General features: G+C 31.2%; 3 protein-coding genes across 3 annotated transcripts; 2 read left to right on the top strand and 1 right to left on the bottom strand.

The window, feature by feature from the left end:
* The first annotated feature begins 697 nt into the window (after window positions 1-697).
* Window positions 698-14,804, top strand: dnr1 (defense repressor 1). Its single transcript, XM_065511529.1, has 3 exons — window positions 698-1,647; window positions 12,318-13,372; window positions 13,432-14,804. The coding sequence occupies exons 1-3, from the start codon at window positions 1,561-1,563 to the stop codon at window positions 14,216-14,218; spliced, it is 1,929 nt and encodes a 642-aa protein (XP_065367601.1). The 5' UTR covers window positions 698-1,560; the 3' UTR covers window positions 14,219-14,804.
* A 1,549-nt stretch (window positions 14,805-16,353) lies between these two features.
* CPSF1 (cleavage and polyadenylation specificity factor subunit 1) lies at window positions 16,354-20,826 on the top strand. Its single transcript, XM_065514103.1, has one exon. It carries the CDS (start codon window positions 16,466-16,468, stop codon window positions 20,765-20,767), a length of 4,302 nt encoding a protein of 1,433 aa, XP_065370175.1. The 5' UTR covers window positions 16,354-16,465; the 3' UTR covers window positions 20,768-20,826.
* LTV1 (LTV1 ribosome biogenesis factor) lies at window positions 20,827-22,672 on the bottom strand. The gene is made up of 2 exons (XM_065514111.1): window positions 22,518-22,672; window positions 20,827-22,445 (listed from the first exon to the last, which is right to left on the bottom strand). The coding sequence occupies exons 1-2, from the start codon at window positions 22,518-22,520 to the stop codon at window positions 20,934-20,936; spliced, it is 1,515 nt and encodes a 504-aa protein (XP_065370183.1). The 5' UTR covers window positions 22,521-22,672; the 3' UTR covers window positions 20,827-20,933.
* Between the last annotated feature and the right edge of the window lie 72 nt (window positions 22,673-22,744).

The raw sequence follows: 22,744 nt of genomic DNA, 5'->3' as shown, positions 1-22,744 counted from the left end.
AATGTCGGGTTAAGGAGAAGAAAATTTGGCATGCTGTTTTGTTGTTGGGCAAGAGACTTGCGCAACTAAATTGCCTATTGTGAAAGGGGTCTTACCACCTACATAGGTATGTGAACTTATTTTTAATTTTTGTAAACTTAATCGATCATTTTATTCACTGACGTTATTCACTACATATTAAACAAATGACAAATTGTAGTTTTAATAGCATTTCCGATTTGAGTGTTGGGTATTGTGTTTTTTTTAGGAACAAATACGATAAAACCAAAAAAAAACCTTGAGAAATATATCTTTTTTTAACCACGTATCGAGCTCCCCAACGGCTAGGGCTAGAACAACTATTTTGAGAATTGCTATTTAAAATATACATTAATATTAGTTGGGAACATTGTCTACTTTTTTTGGACCACCCTAATGTATATAAATATGTATGTACATAACAGTGCCTAAAGTGCCCTATCCGACGCTAAAATTGTAAATCTTCAATTTTTAAAAGTAACCCCACATTATTAGGATGCCCTACGCGGGGAAACATTCTCCTAACTGCGCCATTTATTTTTACACTCTATTAGTACACAAAGAGTACAACAAATATATGTATATTAAAGAGTGATTGTTGATAAGTCAGGACAGAGCGAAAGAGAGAAGCATTTTAAATTTGTATTTTCTTGTTTAGAAAATGTATTTCATATCGATGTGAACTGTATGCGATATTTCAGTTGGCTATAACAGCTCGTCGCTACTTGTCGGAAATAACGGAAAGTTAAATTATTGATAAAAAAGAAAATAAGAAAAATAAAATTGTGAAAGCAAACCATATGACAGAGACTTTGGAAAAATATTTAATTTCAATCAATTTGCTAATTTTTGGTTAAAACAAATGTTTAAAGCAAAAGTACATAAAAAAACGAGAAATTAAACAAAAAGAAGCATTAAAGTGTTTTATATAAAAATCGAATTAAAATCAATTTAAATGGAAACTTTTTGTACATTCATAAATTTGTGTCATTACAACAAATGTCGTGGCTACACAAAGTCAAACATATATAGACCAAATACTTAAATAAAATACACAAAAAGTTATAAACAAATTAAGGAAATTTATTTATTAATTGAAAAACGAAAACCTATATAAAATTATTGTTATTTAAATATACTACAAACATACTTCCATTATAAACAAGTATATAACTATATAGTACATACATACATACTATATTATAAATACAAAACAAACAAAAACAAAAACAAATAAAGAAATACAAAGTACGAAAGAAAGAAAGAAAAGAAGAATAAACTCTTTAACCTGTAGCATTTGTGAAATAAAAACAAAAAAATAAAAATAATAATAAAGAAGAAGAAAGAACAAAACAAAACACTAAAACGACAGTAACACAAAACAAGAAACACTGTAAAAATATATATATACATACGTATTATATTGTATCTAAAAGATACAAAAATTATCTAGTCAGCTGACGAAAATCACGTACTCTATAAGGAGGAAAATTAAGGAACAATATTTTTAAAAAGCAGCCAACGTTCAACGTTAATTCCAAAATGTGGTGCATTGTTAATTTACCAAACGGTACTCAACAGGCCGTTAAATGGGACCCGAAAGCCATAGGCCAAGAATGCTTAGAAAAGGTAAATCATTAATATGTAGTTATACATCGTATTTTATATATTTCTATTTTATTGAAATATATACAAGTGTATGAAAATAATAATGTACATAGGTACATTCCTACTGAATTCTCCGGAATAATTAAATCTTTAGGAGTTTTCCCTAAGTTTACAATATAATGACATTGAAAATAATATTTTTAGGTTGGGAAGGTATTGCATTAAGTGTATTCTTCTAAAATGAAAAGTTGCAGTCAGACAAAAAAAAAAAACATAGAAATTTGTTGAATAGAATATGTACATATATATTTGGTATTCAAAATGATTAAAATATATCAAGTTAAAACAACAACTTGTAATAATAATTTACTAATTTATTGCGGAATTGTGGTTCTTCTAGTTAATACTTTTTGTATATGATATAACACGTTTTCGAAACCTACATCAACCAAAGATAAAAATACAATTATCTTATCTAGGAATTAGATTTTATTTGAAAAACTTTATTTAAATAACAAATTATGTTTTTGTACCCCTGTAAAGTTGTTATTTCTGAGGGTATTTGTTTTGACAAAAGTCCACAGAATTAAAATTCAAAGTGTTATAAAGAGAATGACAAAATATGTACATACATATGTATGTATGTATATTCACAAAATATACACACAAACATCTGCATTTATTATATGTATGTACCTTTAAACGTATAACATTCGTACAAAACGCAAAACGCAAAAACTTTAATAAACAAACACGCACCTGGAAATTAACAAAATGCCGAATGCTTCACAATCGAAACTGTCCAAAGTTCAAGTTGTACACAGTCTTAACTTTTTATAATAAGCTTGTTTTTGTTTAACTATACTTTTCGTATTGTTACTAAACAAATACTATAACTTATCTGATACCGATATTGATAAAAACGAAAAAAATACAGTACTTAAATTCAAAAGATACGAACGAGTACTTACCTACAAATTCATTATCACTTCACATTAAAATTAAAAAAAATATATATGTAAGTACGAAACAAATGTATTCAACATTAATTAATCAACTTTATTAAGTATTATTATCTTATCTGCAAGTCTTTTAATTTCACATTTTAACAAACATTGAACCTCATAAAACAAAGATAAAATATTAATAGAACGTACTAAAAAATCATTATTAATTTATGAATAATTACTTAGTAATAAATAAGTATGTAGATATACATAATTTAGTTTTTATTATTTTAATAAATTTATTTGCAAAATAAGACTCATCTATTTATAACCTATTTACACCACCATATTAGAGAGGGTATATTGCGTTTGTGCTGATGTTTGTAATGCCAACCTTAAAGTATATCGATCGAATCAGATCGACTTTCTGAGTCAATTTTGAAAATATTTCGTTAACATTTGCCACATGAATGTTTTCGACCCTAGTACGAAGATTATTGGAACTGGTTGAAATCGTTCCATTATTTAAATTTACATATTATCATAAATGTCGGCTTTATATACATATGTAGGTATCCACACAAATTACACCACAAGCACCTTTTATACAAAAGGTACAATATACAATTCCAAAAATCACTTCGACGAGCCTAAATCTCATAAAAATATTGGTATTTAACAGAAATAAGTTTAATATAAATTTCATGGCGATCGGTCCATAATTGGTCATAGCTCACGTAAAAGACCAAATTCTGAAAATCACTCATGAAAAATTTTTATAATTTGAAATTTAAAAGGTTTGCTCATTTACTCAGTGTAAAATATATTCTTTTAATTATTTTATTTAAGTCCAATAATAGATAATATGACCATTGTAATTATTTTTGAAATGATTACTCAGATTTGAATGCAAAGTCGAATTTTTGTTATCTTTTTTAATAATATTTTTTTCATTTTAATTTATAATTCTATTTTTAAGGCAATAAATTATAAATATATTTATTATCACTGTATTTAATACGAACTTGTAATGATAGTAAGTTTCATGGAATAAATTGCCAACAAAACATAAATTAAATTCAATTAACTGTTTATGAATCACAACAACTCCAAAGACGCATTTTTGACATTTAAAACAATCTATAATTTCAAGTGAAAGTCCTAATCTTTCCAGTGTACATATTTATAATTTGTTACAATAATTTGAATATAATTTTTGAATAATTAATAATTAATTCGCTTACAATTTAACAAAATATTTTTCGAAATGTATTAATTTTTTGCACCTAATATTAGGGGGCCAATAAAACAGTTTCGAAACATTTGCAATTTATTTAATTATGTATATTATTAATTACTATATACTATGTATGTATAAATAGAATTAGTTACTAAGTAAAAAATTTACTGAACTATTATACTCTAGCGATAACAAGTTATTTCATTTTATTTCACTTCTAATCAGAGTTTATAGGATGTCATTTACATCAACAGCCAAAGATGTGTGTGAATAAATCGAATCATTCTCTGGGCTTTCTAGTAAATTAATAATTTTGCTTAATAAACAAAACTGTGATTAAAATTCAGTTTGTTGACTTGACTGGCTCAATTTTGCGAGTGTAAACGTGCACGTGCATTAAAATTGACATCAGGAAAAATAAATTAACTTATTAATATACATAAATAAATAAATACAATATATGTATGTATATAAATGTATGTATAAGAAAAGTATTTTAGTTTAGTAAAGCAAGTCTCAATAATAACACATTTGTAATTAGAAATACATGATTGGTAAAAACATTTTGAAAATGGTTACTAAGTTAATTTTTCTTTTTCAAATCAAATGTAAAATTGAAATCTTTTCTAAATATGTATATACAAACAAAAGCAACTAATGATTTAGTTAAGTTTTAATAATATAAATATGTATAATAAAGTACTAAAATGACAACAAAAAAAAAACACTTATTTTGAAATGAAAAACATCGACATGTAAGATAAAAATCCCGTTTTTATAACTCTTCATGGATTATAAGAAAATATTATTAAATAGATGTCCGTTCAACTTTCCCCATCTTTCTAATCACAATATTCAAAAGACACAGATCTGTCAGATATATTTTATAGAATATGTTTCAATAAAAATTGCTATATTTCATCCAAAAACACTTAATCTAGTATATTTTACTACAAAACTAAACCACAAAAAAAACTGTTATTTCATCAGAAAGTGGGTTTTCAATTTTGATTTTTGTATATAGTAAGGCATAGCATTCGAACTTGAAACCGCGGTTTTAAAATTGTTAGGTTTCATGCAAACTCTATAATAAAAGTTAATAATGATTTATTAAGCTCTTTTTTCATACAAAATTCCCGTTGTAAAGCATTTTTTTTTTCAATGTGAGGCTTAATATTTAATTATTATTAAAAAGGTTATCTTTAGGATTTATGTGATTGTATTCGGAAATGTATGTGGTTATTGAATTCAAAAAATCCTTAAAAAAACATAAAAACTAACAAAGAAATAATTAGAAATGTTAAAAAAAAACTCACACATAGGAGTAAACTAAAACACGATAACAATTTAAAAACAAAAAATTAAATATTTATTTACAATATCCAGACTCGTGTCAGCTTTTTTTATTTGGTTTATTTGCGTATCTATTTAGTATATAAAATAAGATTCTGCTTAAATAAATATGTATGATTGTGTGTAGTATAGGCACATCCACATATACTATCCCAGAAGTTCTGGGGGACTGTACCGAACCAGTAATTTTACCTACAATTTAGGGTGACGGCTAGTTTTATAAATGACTAGTTATTTTAACATGTACGGGTGATAAGCCGAGGGTCAATGGACCCTAAATAGACTGTCTAATGTTGTCAACACATTGGATTCTTAATTAGCTACATAATAATCCAATAATCGATTGCGTGTAAACAAACATTCATCCGACTATTCTCCAATATTCAACTACTTTCTAAAGTGCAGTACAAAATAAGCGTTTAAAGTGACTACACTCTAGATCACTTAGAGACACTTATGTGACAATTGTGTTTACACTAGATTACCTGGGAGTATATACATGTCAAGTGACCCAAAATATTGTAACTTGCCATGAGATCAAATATTAGTGACAACTACTGTATCTAAGGGATACATTGTCTACTTGTAAAACTGCTGGGATGTATTGTATATATTATAAATAGGTGTGGTATTTGTGGTTAATAAAAATAACATTTCAGAAATGTTGTTTATAATGTAGATAATATTATTGTTATTCCGGACAAAGCTGCCATACTATGCCAACAGGGTTTATTCACATTACGATCAATTTTATCAGAATAAAATCACAATTTTATACATATTTACTATACAGTATTATATATACAAAATTTATTTTTTTATAATTTGAATACATATGTACATTCAATTCAATTCTACTTCCGAATGGATTGAAATTCTGTGACAACCAGAATATGATTACTATATCGACATGTTTAACATTTTATGGTAAAAATAAAAATTAAACCTGGCATCGTAGTATCAAGTTGTTATACATACATACATGTATGTATGTATGTATGTATTACTCTACATATATAGTATAAAATATTTACATACACACCTACATACATATGTATGTACATTTATTTATTTGTACATGTCCAAATGTACATTTTTAATATTCAGGCAGAAGTGAAACAAACAACCTGAAATCGATGTGCAAATTTGTTAACAAAACAATAAAAATATTTAAATGTATGAATGTGTGCATATATATCGGGGATGATAAACCAGAATTTAAACGTGATACTAAAAAATGTACATATCCAGTACTATTGTAAGCATCTTTGTTGAAAACTAATCAGAATAGATCGTTAAATAATAATTTAAAAGCAATTATTAATATCTAGATCTACTCGTACTATTATTGTTAATTTGTATAAATGGATAAATTTACTTTGTATTAACAAATCTATTACATGTATATTGAAAAATGTATTCAAGTTCGTTTTTCGTTTCTTTTGTTCTATTCGGGTTTGAAAATTTATTTGATCGAATTAATCAATTTTTTAACTAAGCTTGAAAATACAAATATGCTACACCAAAGATATTTACAAAGCAACAAAGGAAACAATTTCAAAGACATTTTTAATAATTTCGAAGAATGCTGAAAAGTTAAATTTTAATTTTCACCTTAAAAATATTATTCTTTTAATAGATTCAGATTTCACATACTATATCTTAATGTGTTATAAACTTTAATTTTATATATGTACTACATATAAACACACAGATATTTGTTTTCATGCATTTATGAAAATTGTATTTTTGTCAAATATATATGTATGTATGTAGACATGTGTTACTTTTGTAAATTAGAATTTTAAAGGTAAACTTTATTTTATTTTTTCCACATAATTCAAATGATGATTATATGTTTTTAAATACAGTTTTATTTGTTGATCCAAAAATTGTTTCATATTTGTTATACGGTACTTTCGCTGATCTAGCAACTGTGTAGAAACCGTACCAAGGTACCAAAATATTTATACATATTTTTATAAATGTGAACTTACAAATACATACAGACAGTATACTAGTTTTTTTTTCTTTGTTCATGTATTTATGAAGTTAAATCAGCTAAAATTTTATTTAAGCAAATAATGACAATTGCGTTTCTTTAACCTTAATCGAATTTTTATTTGTCTTTCAAAAAATTTCAACCATATGTAATAAAAATAAATTGTATTTAAATGTATACAAGTAACTAAAAATAATAAATACCTAGTTTCTTTAATTTAAAGTGCTGAGTTCTAAAACAAATAACATTAACCGACATAATATTAAAATTTTATCATACATACCATATGCACAAATAGTACCTATGTATCTCTCAAAGGGATTACAATCCATACAGACATAATTATACATACATATATCGCTTGAAAGCAAATAACGATGATAAATCGGTATGATAAATACAGAATACATATACGGAATCACTAGGACCTGTTTTAATCAGCCGTTAAATGTTCCCCCAGAGAATTCCAATATATGTATAAATAGGCCAATCTTCATTTTAAGCGAGTATCAGCCGCCCGAAAGTACAATACTAACTTCATATACTACATTCCAAAGGAAAAACTACATGTTATTACGATGTCACAAAAGAAGGAAATATGTACATATGTACTATATACTTAGTAGATCCATACACCCTAGTTTGTTTCCTTTGTTTAATGGTATGAGCACAAAACAATAACATAACAATCAGAGCCACCTTTCTGCCGGCATTTAGATATTTATCATTGAAAACAATTAAAAATACGTCACCATCAAGAACACTCGCTGAACGCGTGCTTCTAGACATGTAACATTTAACGTTGATTTTATATTTTATTCATTATATTAATTAAATAAATAAATAGCAGACAGAAGTTCTTTACAAACATTTGTTTCTAAGAAAACGCTTTCATACAATATGCAATTAAAGCAATAAATATACAAAAATAAAAACATATCTTAGATATTAAATTCAAATAAATGTATACGTACATACATATGTATAGATACATATATTTATAAAATATAAAAATATACATATATTTAGTATATACACGACTAGAATGTATACAAAACCTGGAAGTAAAGCGAGCTTTAATACCTGATATGTATTTTAGAGTGTATCTATGAATTTAACATAAAGTACATACATATGTACATAGATTGTACATATGAAAACTAAAAAAAAAAATACTATACTAACATACATATATCGACTGGCGGATTTGTGTTGTGTATGTGCAAGTAGTGTATATGCACCAATTTAAGTATCCCCCCACATTAATCAACTTCAAAAAAAAAATCATCATCATCTTCGTGAACACTGTAAAATACATTGATGAAAACAAACATGAGCAACAGTGTTCAAAGTCCAAGTTTTGTTTGGGTCGCAGTCCAAAGTCCAATTTCAAAATATTATTTTAGCTTTTTCTACTGAATACTCAAATTTTGGGGTCTCCGTTTTGATGGTAATTCCAACGTGACTCTCATTTTTTTTTTGGTTTTTGAGAGACCAAAACAAAACACATGAAAAAGATCTTTACACTTAAACACATTCTAAGTTTCAATTACAGCTACAGATACAACATATTGCTCTTTTTCTCTTTGCAAAAGTTTAAAATAAAAAAATATATTTTACCTGAAGTTTACAATTATATTCTCTTACTTAAGTGATAAATTTGCATTTTTCTCTTGTTCAAAGTTGCCAGATATAATAACAAAATGGTAGCCTAAAATTAAAAAAAAAAAATACTTATGAACTATGCACATAATTACATATGGGCAATTCCATATCATCGTACGTGACATTTGTACCCCTATACAGAGTGGAATAGATTTTGCAAAAATAAGAGTATCTGAAAAATAATTTTGTCTTTATGTTTCATTCAGAGGGTACTATATTTTAAAATAATAAAAAGTTCTTTCGAAATATTGTTGTCCAAAATATTGAGCGAAATATACCATTATTTCGCTCAATATTTTGTACGTGACATAAAACTCATTTTGAGGTACATGTACATAGATATATGCGAAAATATTCAAATCGTGAGAGACATTATGTTTTCTTTTAATTTCTTACACTAAACGAAATATTTTTCTTTTACAATCCGTCATATTTAAATAAAAACAATCTTCGGATGATTTTTTAATAAATAAAATTTAATATCGTACGTGACAATAAAACAATATATATTCTGTAAATATATGTATACAAAAACTGTATACAAAAACTAAAAAAGTGAATAGGAAATATACATTCGGTTTCAATAAACAATTTGACAATAGCAAAAAAACAATCAGAGTCCTAGTTTTTGCCGTAATTTTAACCTAAAACAACGTAAAAAATTAAATATAATCAGTTTAAACTATTATTTTTGTCTTTAAAATGTTGTAATATGATCTAAATACTTTCACATAGTAACATTTTATTATTTTCTTCTATTCAAATCATCTTGAAAAAAAGTTTCAAGTGTTTTTGTGTTTTCAGTCGTGGTAGCGATTCTCGTGGAATTGCCCATATGTACAATATTTAGTTTGATTTATAGACGTAAACACACAAAAATAAGAATTCATTACTGAAATTTATTGAAATTTGAGGCAATGACAGAGTCACTCCACTGTGCACTCCAGTAAAAAATGTTAACTTTTCAAAATACAGAGTGAAATTTTGAATAAGCTAAATAAGCCAAAAGAATTCATGAATGAATCTGTCCATGAATAAAATCGATCCATACTTAAAAGAAACACACTGTCTCAAACTCCACTCAATTTACCTACTGTCAGTAACACAAACCCTTTATTCTTCATCTCTGTAATATTGAGTTGCTGAAAACCATTATCATTTAATAATTAACATATGTAAGTCAGAGTTAAAGTATTCTACACTATGGAGCAGACATTTTACTACTCTGGAGTGGAATCAAAAGATTGAAATCAAATAAATACAAAAGCTCAATATCATACAAATTTGCATTCCCTAATAGTATCTGAAAAACAAACAAAATACAATTTATGCTAGGAAAATTTTTATTTATTTTTCAGCAGCAAAAAAACACAATAGCGGTATTCACAATGTTGAATACTTGGCCTGGTAATATAGTAAAAGAACACAATATCAAAAAAATAAAAACAAAATACATTAGAAATTGAAATGTTTGCCAATAAATTGCTTTTCTGCTTTTTTACTAGGCCAAGTACTCTATATAGTGAATACCGCTAATTTAAATAATTTTTATCAAGCTTTCAAGATTTGTTTCAAATTGAAACTTATGAAAAAATGAATAAAATGTAAGTAAAAAATATGTATGTACTTATTATGAATTGAAACCAAAGATTGGAAAGAATTGGAAAATTCGAAATCAAAAATTTAATCTCTTAACTATTCCGTTAATGAATTCACTTTGAATTAATTCATAATTAATTTGTATTTCGATTATAAAGTTGAATTGACTTGATAAACTGTTAATTTTTCTGTGACTTACATAAATCATTATTTTATTTATTGAGAGGAATAAAAATCGGCGATTTGAACAAAAAAAAATATAAACGTGTTTGTATAATCTTTAATAAGTAATTTTATTTCATCAAAATGTTTGTATATACATACATAATTATATCCCATAAATTCAGTCGTTGTCTATCTTAATTTCACCATTATTTTATTTTTTCAAAATATAAAAAAAAACATATTTAGTATGCATAACGTATAAATTATATTCATAGAAAATGTTTCCTAAAGAAAACAGAAACATTTTCTTTGGATAAAAATAACAAAATTATGAAATCACGTGAATATTATTTTGTTTTGGAATATGCGGAATTAAAAAAATATTTAAAATACATATATTTAGTATTAATTTGGTCACAATACGTTTGGTTTATAGTGCCAGTTCTGCCTACCAAAATTGGCCAAATCGGCACTTTATATCACAACCACAACCTTCACACTAAGAAAGGTTATTATTACTCATGTAATGTTTGAGAATAGGTTAATATCGGTTGGACATTAAGGCTATTCTATTCTAATCTGACTACATTTTCCACACAGGTTTTAATAAACTCATTAAGTCATCATTCATTAAATTTTGAGAGTTTCTCTTTAATTGACACTATATATGGTTGAGAATTTATGAACATTGGAGAAAAAAGAGAATAAACACAGCATTTAGTTAGAGACAAATTAATATCCGAAAGTCATAAACATGTGTATCTAAATAATAATAACAATAATAATAATAATTCAGATACATATGGATATCTACATCTGTATACATATATGTATGTAGCTACCATGAGTACATGACTAAAGTTGCATTCGCATTATACATTTTCCATTTGATGTATATACATATATATGTATGTATGTAAGTATAAATGTGTGAATTGTGTGTTTGCGGATTTTGTATTTCTCATAATTTTTTTTTTAAAAAACTTTGTGGACTTTGTACTTTTCAATTTAGCGGCAAATGCTTTATACTCGTGTTTACGAATGAGTGACTGTTTTATATTAATACATACATATGTATGTATGTATGTACAAACATATGTATATAAATACATCTGTTGTTGGTTTATTTATATTTTCTAGTTTTTAATGTTATTTATATACATAGATACACATGTATTGATATGTGTTCATTTGTATCTATGGTATCTATATGTATGTACATGAAGTTTGTGGTAGGTATTACCACGTTGTCATTGGATTGGTTCTGTTAATTAATAAACAAACACTTTTCAATTTAAGCAGTTTTAAGAAGATTGTTATTACATACATACATGTATGTAACTATTTCAATAAAAGTATCTTTCTTTTACACTCAAACATACATTGCGTACATTACCCAGCACTTGAGCAAGTAGTCAATGTGTCCCTTATAGACAGTAATTGTCACTAATGTTTGATCACTTGGCTGATGCCAATTTATATATAAAATGGTCATGCTTAAGACATGCCCATAAACTTTAATCTTTAACAATATAAGTGGGAGGAAACTAAAACTACATACATATTTCGAATAAATCATGAGAAAAGGAAACATTGTTTATTTTAGGTTTTATGTTATATATACATACATATTTACAAACATTACATCATAAACACTATTCTGAACTTTTCAATCATACACTGAAATTAACAGTTCTGGAATTTTTTCTTTTAATTTTAGGTATGCAAAGCATTGGGTGTAATATGCGAAATGGAATATTTCGGATTAGAGCATTGGGTTCCCAATCAAAAAGAATCTCGTACGCATCAGTGGATTAATTTGCGCAATCGGCTTTCTTGTGATGGCGGAAGTGGCAGTGGCATACAATTGATGTTGGCGTTGCGGGTAAAATTTTGGGTTCCGGTCCATTGCATATTACAGGAAAGCGTCCGTGATTTATTCTATATGCAAGCAAAAGCTGACTTATTGGAAGGACGACTTTCTGCGAGAAACTGGTCGAGTGCTGCCAAACTGGCTGCTTTCTTGTGCCAAGCCGACGGTTTGCGTTTCAATGAGACTTCACTTAAGTCCGATTGTCCTCTTAAAATTAAAAGAGAACAAGAGCGATTGAAGCATCTTCACCATCAGCAGCAGCAACAACAGCAGCAGCAACAACAACTACAAAATCAACAACAACAGCAAGCAACAACTGGAAAAGAACGCAAAGAGAAAGACTATGTGTTGTCGTTTAAAAAACGTCGCTTATCGAAACAGAAGTCTGTGGAAAATATAGAAAATGCTCAGTTATCGTCTCAGGCCTCATCCTCAAACACTGCTGCTGGTGCTTCAACAACGGTCTCAACGAGTAACATACGCCAAGCGGAAAATAACAAATCTACCTCTAGTACAAATGAAAATTCAACCAAAGTATCTGATGATGTAAATAGTACCTGTGATAACAAACACCAAGAAACAGATATATCCATAGAGAAACGTATAGCGGCATCACCTCTGCGTATATATCAAGAATACATAATTACGCCGGTAAATGATGAAGCCGACGTCGAGATGCCCGAAGACTTTCTCAAGCAAATTGCCGTAGAGCACGGTAAATTGTCCATGCTGAAGATGCCACCAAAAGCAGCAAAGTATTGGTTGCTTAAAGAAATTCAAGATTTGCCGGGATACGGCGAAGAAGTTTTCAGTGGTGTAACGACTTTGGAAAATTCTCAATGTTGTGATGTAGCCGTTGGCGCCCATGGTATTAAAGTTTCCACTGGAGACAACGAAAGAAAGTAAGTAGTTTCGTTTCACTGCAATATATTCAATATATTAATCTTTCATTTTATTTCAGCATTCCTTTCAGTGCAATAGCGGCGGCTAAATCGTTTCGCCGTACCTTTAAATTGGAATATGTAGACGATCATAATATTCGAAGAGAAGTGGAAATAAAGTTGCCAAAACATGCAATTGCAGCTGGACTGTACAGATCTATAACAGAACGACACGCCTTTTACGTTTGTGATAAAGTGAGGGGCGTAGTAACGAATCAATTTACTCGTGATCTTAAGGGAACCATAGCTTCGATGTTTAAAGAAGATACTGAACTGGGAAAGCGATATGTTTTTGATATTCAGCATACCAGCCGAGAAGTACATGATCAAGCTCGTCGGATATTACATGAACGCGGTATTGAAACATCGACCCATAGCGATGGTTCTGGTTTGGGTGATCTTGGCCGCTACTTACCACATTTGGCCGGTAGCACAGATGCTGAAGATCCAAATGTTTCCTCTATGGCCTGTAAATTGGATCTGGTGATACGCGAAAAGGAAGAAAGAGAGGCTGCCATTGAACGATGCGTGGATTCTAGAATATCTGAGGCTATGACCTGTAAAATTTGCATGGATCACGCCATAAATACAATGTTCAATCCTTGTTGCCACGTCATGGCATGTGACCAATGTGCTGCTAAATGCGACAATTGCCCAAATTGTCGGGTGAAAATCACAAGTGTTGTTAAAATCTTTTTACCTCCTGAATTACGAACAACACAATCAAGTGCCTGTACCAGTAACAATTTAGATGGTCTAAACATAAGCCATCAATCGAATACTAGAAAAGTAACAACGGCTGCATAGAATTGATTTTTAGATTCTCTAGTTATTGTCACATCTTATAGAATAGTTTTGTGTACATTTCAACTGACTATTTTAATACTTTTAGTATATTTTTAACATTTTCATCGCAATTTTTTTGACATAACTGTAAATAGCAATTAATTGCAAATTATTTAATTCCTTCAATTAGCATTTAAGTACTATTTTTGCTTTTATTTAAACTTTTATAATGTACCATATATTTATTTATATGTTAATTTGTCGTAAACAAATATTAAAATATCATTACATACATACATACATACATACATACATATGTAGTATATTATTTCTGGATAGACATGTACGAATATACTATATAAATATTATTGTACGTAGTTATGTAAATTTGCTTTTTCAGTAACTTTTATACTAAATTAAATCACAAATTAATTATTGTAAAAATATTGTTATATTTTTTTTAACTTGAAACAATGGTCGCAATCAAACAATGCAAATAGATATTTAAAGATGTTGAAATATTTATATATGTAATATTAATATTGAACGAATAAACGTTATGTAATTAAAATAAAAAATCCGATTACAAAATAATCTTAAATTCTAATTTCAATTTATCTTTTATTTATTTTACATTGATTAAGCCTTAACTTTGTTTAAAATGTTGATAAGTTACCTGTCCTTAACCTTATGTTTCACATGATTCTAATACCTTAAATATAGATTTTAAATATTTTAACAGCATTTGTATAATAAGTAAAGCATTAACATGCACAAGGTGACAGCGTAGTTTCACATTAGGCAATTTACAAAACAACTTGTAAAATGTTCATCTCCTTAACCCGACCTTACCACTGACATATACAAAGTTTGTATTACAAACACAAAAGACTTGCGCAGCAAAATTGCCTAATGTGAACAGGTCTATTGGTCGGCACTCATAGTCACCAGGGGCCGAAAGCGTTCGATAATTCAAATGTATACAACACGAATGTGAGGGAAATTTGTAAAAATTGTATAAAGGTAAAAATTTGGAGATAGTGCACCAAACCACAATCAGAATATGCGTTTGCAACATTTTAATACATTTGTGCCGACATTTGCTATATACATAAGTATCTTATAGGCCACACGTTATTTTGTGGTACACTTTTAAGTATGTTATTGTCAACCAATATTGATTATCTAGATTTGCACAATATACAAAATTTTTTAAAAATTATTTCGAAAAAAGTGGTAAAAAGTTTTATTTTTATAACAATTTTCAAATAACAATTATTAATTTTTGTTATAATTATTAATATAAAAAAACAATGTTTAAAATTTGTTATTAGGATCGAATTTATTTATGTTGTAGTGGTGTACGATCTTTGTAAACCAGGTAAGTACAATTTTGGATTATACATATTTCCAATGTTGTTGTAACAGTTTTTGTTGAGAGTTGGTTAATGGTGGATTCGGGTCATTCCGGGGGCGTATATTCGATAGATGTAGTGATACATAATTTCTGTAAATATCGTTATTTCTTCCTGGATATCATTTATATTGCTTTGATGTTAAAACATTTTTTTATAACAATTCAAAAACGGTTTATTTTCGTATGTAACTGGTATGTAATTCTTCAGGATTTGTCAAAAACTTATGTATCATAATACAATTTCATCGTCTAAACAAAAATTTAATTAGATTTTTAAATAATACAATTGATTTTTCGGTATTCATATATTTTTTAAAACAATTCAAAAACTTTTTATTTTCATATCTATCGGGTATGTATTTATAAATACAAATAAAGCAAATAAATAATACTTTTAACGAAATACGAATCGGATCCATGAACAAATGTTTCCAATAAGTTTGTATTGTATAGGGTTTTAAAGTTTTAACAAATATAAATTTAAAATATGCAAAACAATTTAATAATTAATAAAGAAACGCATTATCAAAAATCTGTGTTGAACATTATTAAGTTTCAAACAAATATATTTCTTTTTCGATTAACCCACTGTTAGTTTTGGCTCACAGCATTGGGTGAATTTCTCTACGTGTATAATCAAATTTGTTTCATTCCATTTTCGTTTTCTTAATGAACGACGCATGTAAACAACACAGAATCAGTCTGGCAATACTCCAATGTTTACATTTGAACAAGTTAAGAAAAAAAGTACAATTTTGTCGGTCTATGAAAATGATAAAGAAAATAAAACAATTTTTTGATTAAGTGGTGAAAATATATTAAATTATAACAAAGACGTGCAAGCAAGTAAAATGTTCTCCATTTGTAAGCAATCGCATCCAGCAACAGCAGTTGAATTTGCTATAACATGCCGATTCTTCAACAATGTTGAAGAAAATGTGGTGGTAGCCGGTGCCAATATTTTAAAAATCTATAGAATTTATCCAAATATCGATGGAACTCAGCGACAACAAAAGATTAATCCAAATGACTTAAGAGCGCCTTCAAAGATGCGTTTGGAGTGTTTAGCATCGTACACTCTATATGGAAATGTAATGTCTTTGCAAAGTGTAACTTTGACGGGATCAATGAGGGATGCCCTTTTAATAAGTTTTAAGGAAGCCAAATTATCAGTTGTTCAGCATGACCCAGACACATTTGCGCTGAAAACATTATCGTTGCATTTCTTTGAAGAAGATGATATCAGAGATGGCTGGACCGGTCGCTACTATATTCCTATGGTTCGTGTTGATCCGGACGCGCGTTGTGCTGTCATGTTGGTATACGGTAAACGCTTAGTTGTTTTACCGTTTCGTAAAGAAAACGGTATAGATGAAATTGAGATGGCTGATGTCAAGCCGATTAAAAAGGTGCCCACAGCTATAGTGGCGCGTACTCCAATTTTGGCTTCCTATCTAATTGCTCTACGTGATCTTGATGAGAAAATCGACAATGTTTTAGATTTGCAATTCTTGCACGGCTACTATGAACCTACTTTACTCATATTGTACGAACCTGTGCGTACGTTTCCCGGCCGTGTGGCAGTCCGAGCGGACACTTGTGTATTGGTTGCTATTTCATTAAATATTCAACAACGTGTCCATCCTATTATTTGGACCGTTACGGGATTACCATTTGATTGCTTGCAAGTATTTCCCATACAGAAGCCAATAGGCGGCTGTTTAGTTACAACCGTAAATGCTATAATATATCTGAATCAGAGTGTTCCTCCGTATGGTGTGTCTCTGAACAGTTCGGCCGATCACAGCACTACCTTTCCCCTGAAACCACAAGACGGTGTTCGCATAAGTCTTGATGCTGCTAATATTACATTTATTGACGTCGATAAGTTAGTTGTGTCGCTACGCAGTGGGGAACTATATGTTGTTACCTTGTGCGTCGATTCGATGCGAACAGTGCGTAACTTTCACTTCCACAAGGCCGCAGCAAGTGTACTTACAAGCTGTATGTGTGTGTTTCAAAGTGAATACTTGTTTCTCGGATCACGTTTGGGCAATTCCCTATTACTTCACTTCACAGAAGAAGATCAAAGCACTGTAATAACTCTAGATGAAGTTGAAATGTCTGATGCTAATAATACAGTTAATGAGGAGTCGCGCAAAGGTCGTCGCATTGAAGACGAGGAGCTTGAGGTGTATGGGTTAGGAACTAAGACCTCCGTACAGCTTCGAAAATATATTTTTGAAGTTTGTGATAGTTTACTAAATGTCGGCCCAATTAATTTTATGTGTGCTGGCGAACGGGTTGAATTCGAAGAAGGTGGCACAACTTTGCGGCCTCAAGCCAACCAATTGCGTGATTTAAAAATAGATGTGGTTGCATCCAGTGGTCACAGTAAGAATGGCTCACTTTGTGTTTTCGTAAACTGTATTAATCCACAAGTAATAACATCGTTCGAGTTGGAGGGCTGCCTTGACGTTTGGACACTGTATGACGATGTCAGTAAGAAGGTATCTCGCCACGACCATCACGATTTCATGATATTATCGCAACGGACATCGACATTGGTTTTGCAAACTGGCGAAGAGATTAATGAAATCGAAAATACTGGTTTCAGTTGCAATCAACCAACAATTTTTGTTGGAAACTTGGGACAAAATCGATTTATCGTTCAGGTCACGACTCGTTCAGTTCGATTGTTACAGGGAAAGCGGCTAATACAAAATGTGCCGATCGATGAAGGAGCACCCGTAGTACAGGTTTCATTAGCAGATCCTTATGTTTGCTTAAGAGTGCTTCATGGCAAAGTAATAACACTAGCTCTTCGGGAAACGAAAGGATCACCTCGTTTGGCTATTAACAAGAACACAATCAGCAGTGTACCAGCTGTAATATCTCTGGCTGCATACAAAGACTTGTCTGGTTTGTTCACTACAAAGACGGATGAGGTCTTAAATCTAACCGGCAGTGGTGGAAATTCACTGTACAGCGGCTTGGGCTATATGAAAGCAGAACCTAATATGAAAATCGAAGATGAAGAAGACTTATTGTACGGTGAATCGGGAAATGCCTTTAAAATGAACAGTATGGCTGACTTGGCAAAACAGTCGAGGCAAAAGAATTCAGATTGGTGGAGGCGATTGTTGGTGCAGGTGAAACCGTCTTACTGGTTGATAGTTGCAAGAGAGAGCGGTACTCTCGAGATTTACTCCATGCCAGATATGAAGTTAATGTATTTGGTCAACGACGTGGGCAACGGGGATACAGTTCTTACCGATTCAATGGAATTTGTGCCAGCAACGCTAAATCAACAAGACAACAAACAAGGCATTCTATTGAATTGTATGCCACAGCATGTGAACTCTCCTCCTGTGCTGGAGTTAGCAATGGTTGGACTAGGAAATAATGGTAGTAGGCCGTTACTTATGATACGCACCCGTCTAGAATTACTAATATACCAAGCATATCGTTACGGCAAAGGTCATATGAAGGTTCGTTTTCGAAAATTACAAAGTCTCAATTTGTTCGATGAGGATTCGAAATCTATGGATGTTGATGAAGATTACACAGATTCGTTGGATTCGTATAATTTGCAAAATCGCTACATAAGTAGACTTCGTTATTTTTCAAATATAGCTGGTTTAAATGGAGTTGTGGTGTGTGGCCCCAATCCATGCATTATATTCTTAACTGGCAAAGGCGAAATGAGAGTTCATAAAATATTTGGAAACGGATCTTTACGCAGTTTTGCGCCATTCAACAATGTGAATTGCCCACAAGGATTTCTGTGTTTCGATACAACTTTCGATCTAAAAATCTGTGTGCTACCAACCTACCTCACATATGACTCTCCATGGCCCGTACGAAAAGTTCCACTTCGGTGCACACCACGACAAATTGTATATCATAGAGAAAACCGAGTCTATTGCCTCGTCACTCAAACGGAGGAAGCCAGTAATAAATATTTCCGCTTCAATGGCGAAGACAAGGAGCTGACGGAGGAGAATAAGGGTGAGCGGTTCATCTATCCCAATGCTTCGAAATTCAGCATTGTTCTTATGAGTCCCGAAACATGGGAAATTGTTCCCGATGCAGCTATTGAGTTTGAAAGCTGGGAACATGTAACGGCATTTCAGATAGTTAAGCTTGCTTACGAAGGTACGCGTTCCGGCCTCAAGGAATATCTGTGCATTGGCACAAACTTCAACTACAGCGAGGACATAACGTCTCGCGGAAACATACACATCTACGACATAATCGAGGTAGTGCCCGAACCTGGTAAACCCTTGACAAAGTTCAAACTCAAAGAAGTATTTAAAAAGGAACAGAAAGGACCCGTATCGGCGATAGCAGACGTTCTGGGTTTTCTGGTAACAGCGCTGGGTCAGAAAATCTACCTGTGGCAATTAAAAGACGACGATTTAATTGGAGTGGCTTTTATTGATACCAATATTTACGTACATGAAATCATTTCCATCAAATCGCTAATTCTTATTGCTGATGTCTACAAATCTGTCAGTTTACTTCGCTTCCAGGAAGAGTTCCGCACGTTGTCATTGGCATCGAGAGACTTTAACCCGTTAGAAGTTTACGGAGTAGAGTTCATGGTGGACAATTCTAATCTCGGTTTCCTTGTTACGGACGCTGAAAAGAATCTTATCGTCTACATGTATCAACCTGAGGTTCGAGAGTCTATAGGTGGACAAAAGCTGTTGCGCAAAGGCGATTTTCATCTGGGACAGGCGGTGAACACCATGTTTAGAGTACAGTGTCATCAAAGAGGCATCAATCATCGCTATCCATTTATGTATGAAAACAAGCATATGGTCGTTTATGGGACTCTGGATGGAGCGATTGGCTATTGCTTACCACTACCCGAGAAAGTATATCGTCGATTCCTCATGTTGCAAAATGTTTTGCTGTCGTACCAGGAGCATCTGTGTGGCTTGAATCCAAAAGAATTTCGCACAATCAAAATGTCAAAGAAACTTTCTCTCAACCCGAGTCGCTGCATTATCGATGGCGACTTAATATGGTCATTCGCCAATATGACTGTTGCGGAACGTAATGAAGTATCTAAGAAAATTGGAACCAAAACTGAAGATATCTTAAGCGACCTACTAGAAATTGAAAGACTAACTGCGGTGTTTTAAAATAAAATTTTATAAAAACAAAATAAACTCATTGGCTGGCGCCAATAAAAATTATAAAATTCTTTAGTTTTACTCTCTGTATTTACATTACAACATGTATGTACATATGTACGAAATTATACAAAATAGTTCTTAAAATTCTAAATGATGGTATGTGTGTATGTAACTACAAAATTTTATTTCCTTGTTGGTTTAATCGCTGGTTCAGTTTAACATGTGTTTGACGTTTCTTTTCCTCTTTGAATGCCTCAGCATTGGCCTTTTTCTCGATACGTCTTTCAAGGCGGTATTCTTTGAGTAGCCGCTTGCGTTCCTTCTTTTCCTCTAGCGTCTCATCTTTTGGTCTTATAGACAACACACTTAAAGTAGATAGCACTGATTTGGCACAAAGCGATTTGGGCCCCGAAATACCGTTGCTGTCTGCGCTGTTATCGAGTTTGGCCAAAGCTTTTGCGGTTAGTTGATTGGTATCGCCATGCAAGACATTTAACGGCATGCCTGTTTTAGGATCTATATCGATTTTCTGTACTCCTTGTGGATTAGATGACGAACAAGAGGTATTGCGACTTCTACGTCTGGGTTCATCAATCAATTTTGGATGATTGTAAATGTTGGAACATGTTGAGAGAATTGATTCACAATCCCATTTCTTCTCCTTAGGATCGTCGACTTCAACTTCGACTAATTCCTCATTGGGATCATTATCGCCCTCAACCACGTTTCTATATTTTTCGATACGTTTCTGATCCCATTGTTTATTGTAGTCAATAATTTGATCTGGTTTTTTGAATTGCTTAAAGCAATTTAATACATAGGGATGTTTTTGATTCCAAGTGCCTTCAATTTCTTCCGTGGCAAGGTCACCCAGCTCTGGATCATCGTAGGTGGCATAGAAGCGTTCAAAGCGATCATCCAAAAGTGACAGCTGTTCGTTGCGTCTAATCACACTAGAAGACATGGAGTATTCAGTAAACTGTGATTTCGTTTCTTCGTTAGCAAAACGACGATCTCTCATAAGAGGTCCTAAACGATCCATTAGCTCATCATCATCCTCATCAAACTCATCGTCATCATCCATCAAATCGTCAGAGTCGAAATCTTCACTTTCATCATCACCAGATTCATATGAACCATCCTCTTCGTCATCCTCTCCATCGCCCATAGCCTTCATTACAAAGTCGTCTTCTAATACATTTTCATCATTTTCGAAATCAAAATCATCATCTAAAGCAGCTACTACATCTGGGTCCCAATCTGGACGTGGTCCTGGTTGAGGTGCGGCCTTGTTCAACATGCCTTCATCTTCTTCAAATTCTGTGGCAAAAACAGAACTAGGCAAGTTCAGTTTTGGCGCAGTGGTGACTTTTCCTTCATCGACCCGTTTTTTAGCCTGATTTGGATTTTCTACGTATTCCCAAACGACCTCTTGATCTGGTTTTTTTAAATGCTGCAGATAGTCGTAATCATCGTCGAATCGAATACCATACTTTTGCTGCTCTTCCTTTCGCTTAACTGGATCCACTTCCGTAGTTTGTTTGTTAGGCTGACGAGCACCAGCTTCGACCAATACACGTTGTGGAGCTTCAGAGTCGGTAACTAAGGGATCATGCTGACTTCTATGTACCAAATGAAATGTCACTGCACTTTTTCGATCGATGAAAGCTTTCTTGCCTTTACCCTGATCAGAGAGAAAATTCAGAAAATAAATAAGAATTTATGAAAAAACAGACCAGGTGTGCAATAATATTACCATTTTTATTTCGACAACTTTATTAACGATTAAATAGGAATATATTTGTTTTACGTTTTAGATTTTTTCAATATTTTTTTTTAACAAAAACAAAACACATGTGGCTGATTGAAAATAAGTATAAAAAACGTAGTCACCTATAGAGCTGCCATATTCATGTGAAATTTCTACGTTATCAAATGACATTTTGCTTTGTAAACCCAGAAAATCACTGGAATCGCAGTCTG

The sequence above is a fragment of the Calliphora vicina genome, chromosome 5, assembly GCF_958450345.1.
Source record: "Calliphora vicina chromosome 5, idCalVici1.1, whole genome shotgun sequence".
In the NCBI taxonomy this organism is placed as follows: Eukaryota; Metazoa; Arthropoda; class Insecta; order Diptera; family Calliphoridae; genus Calliphora; species Calliphora vicina.
This window is presented reverse-complemented; position numbering and strand designations above follow the sequence as displayed.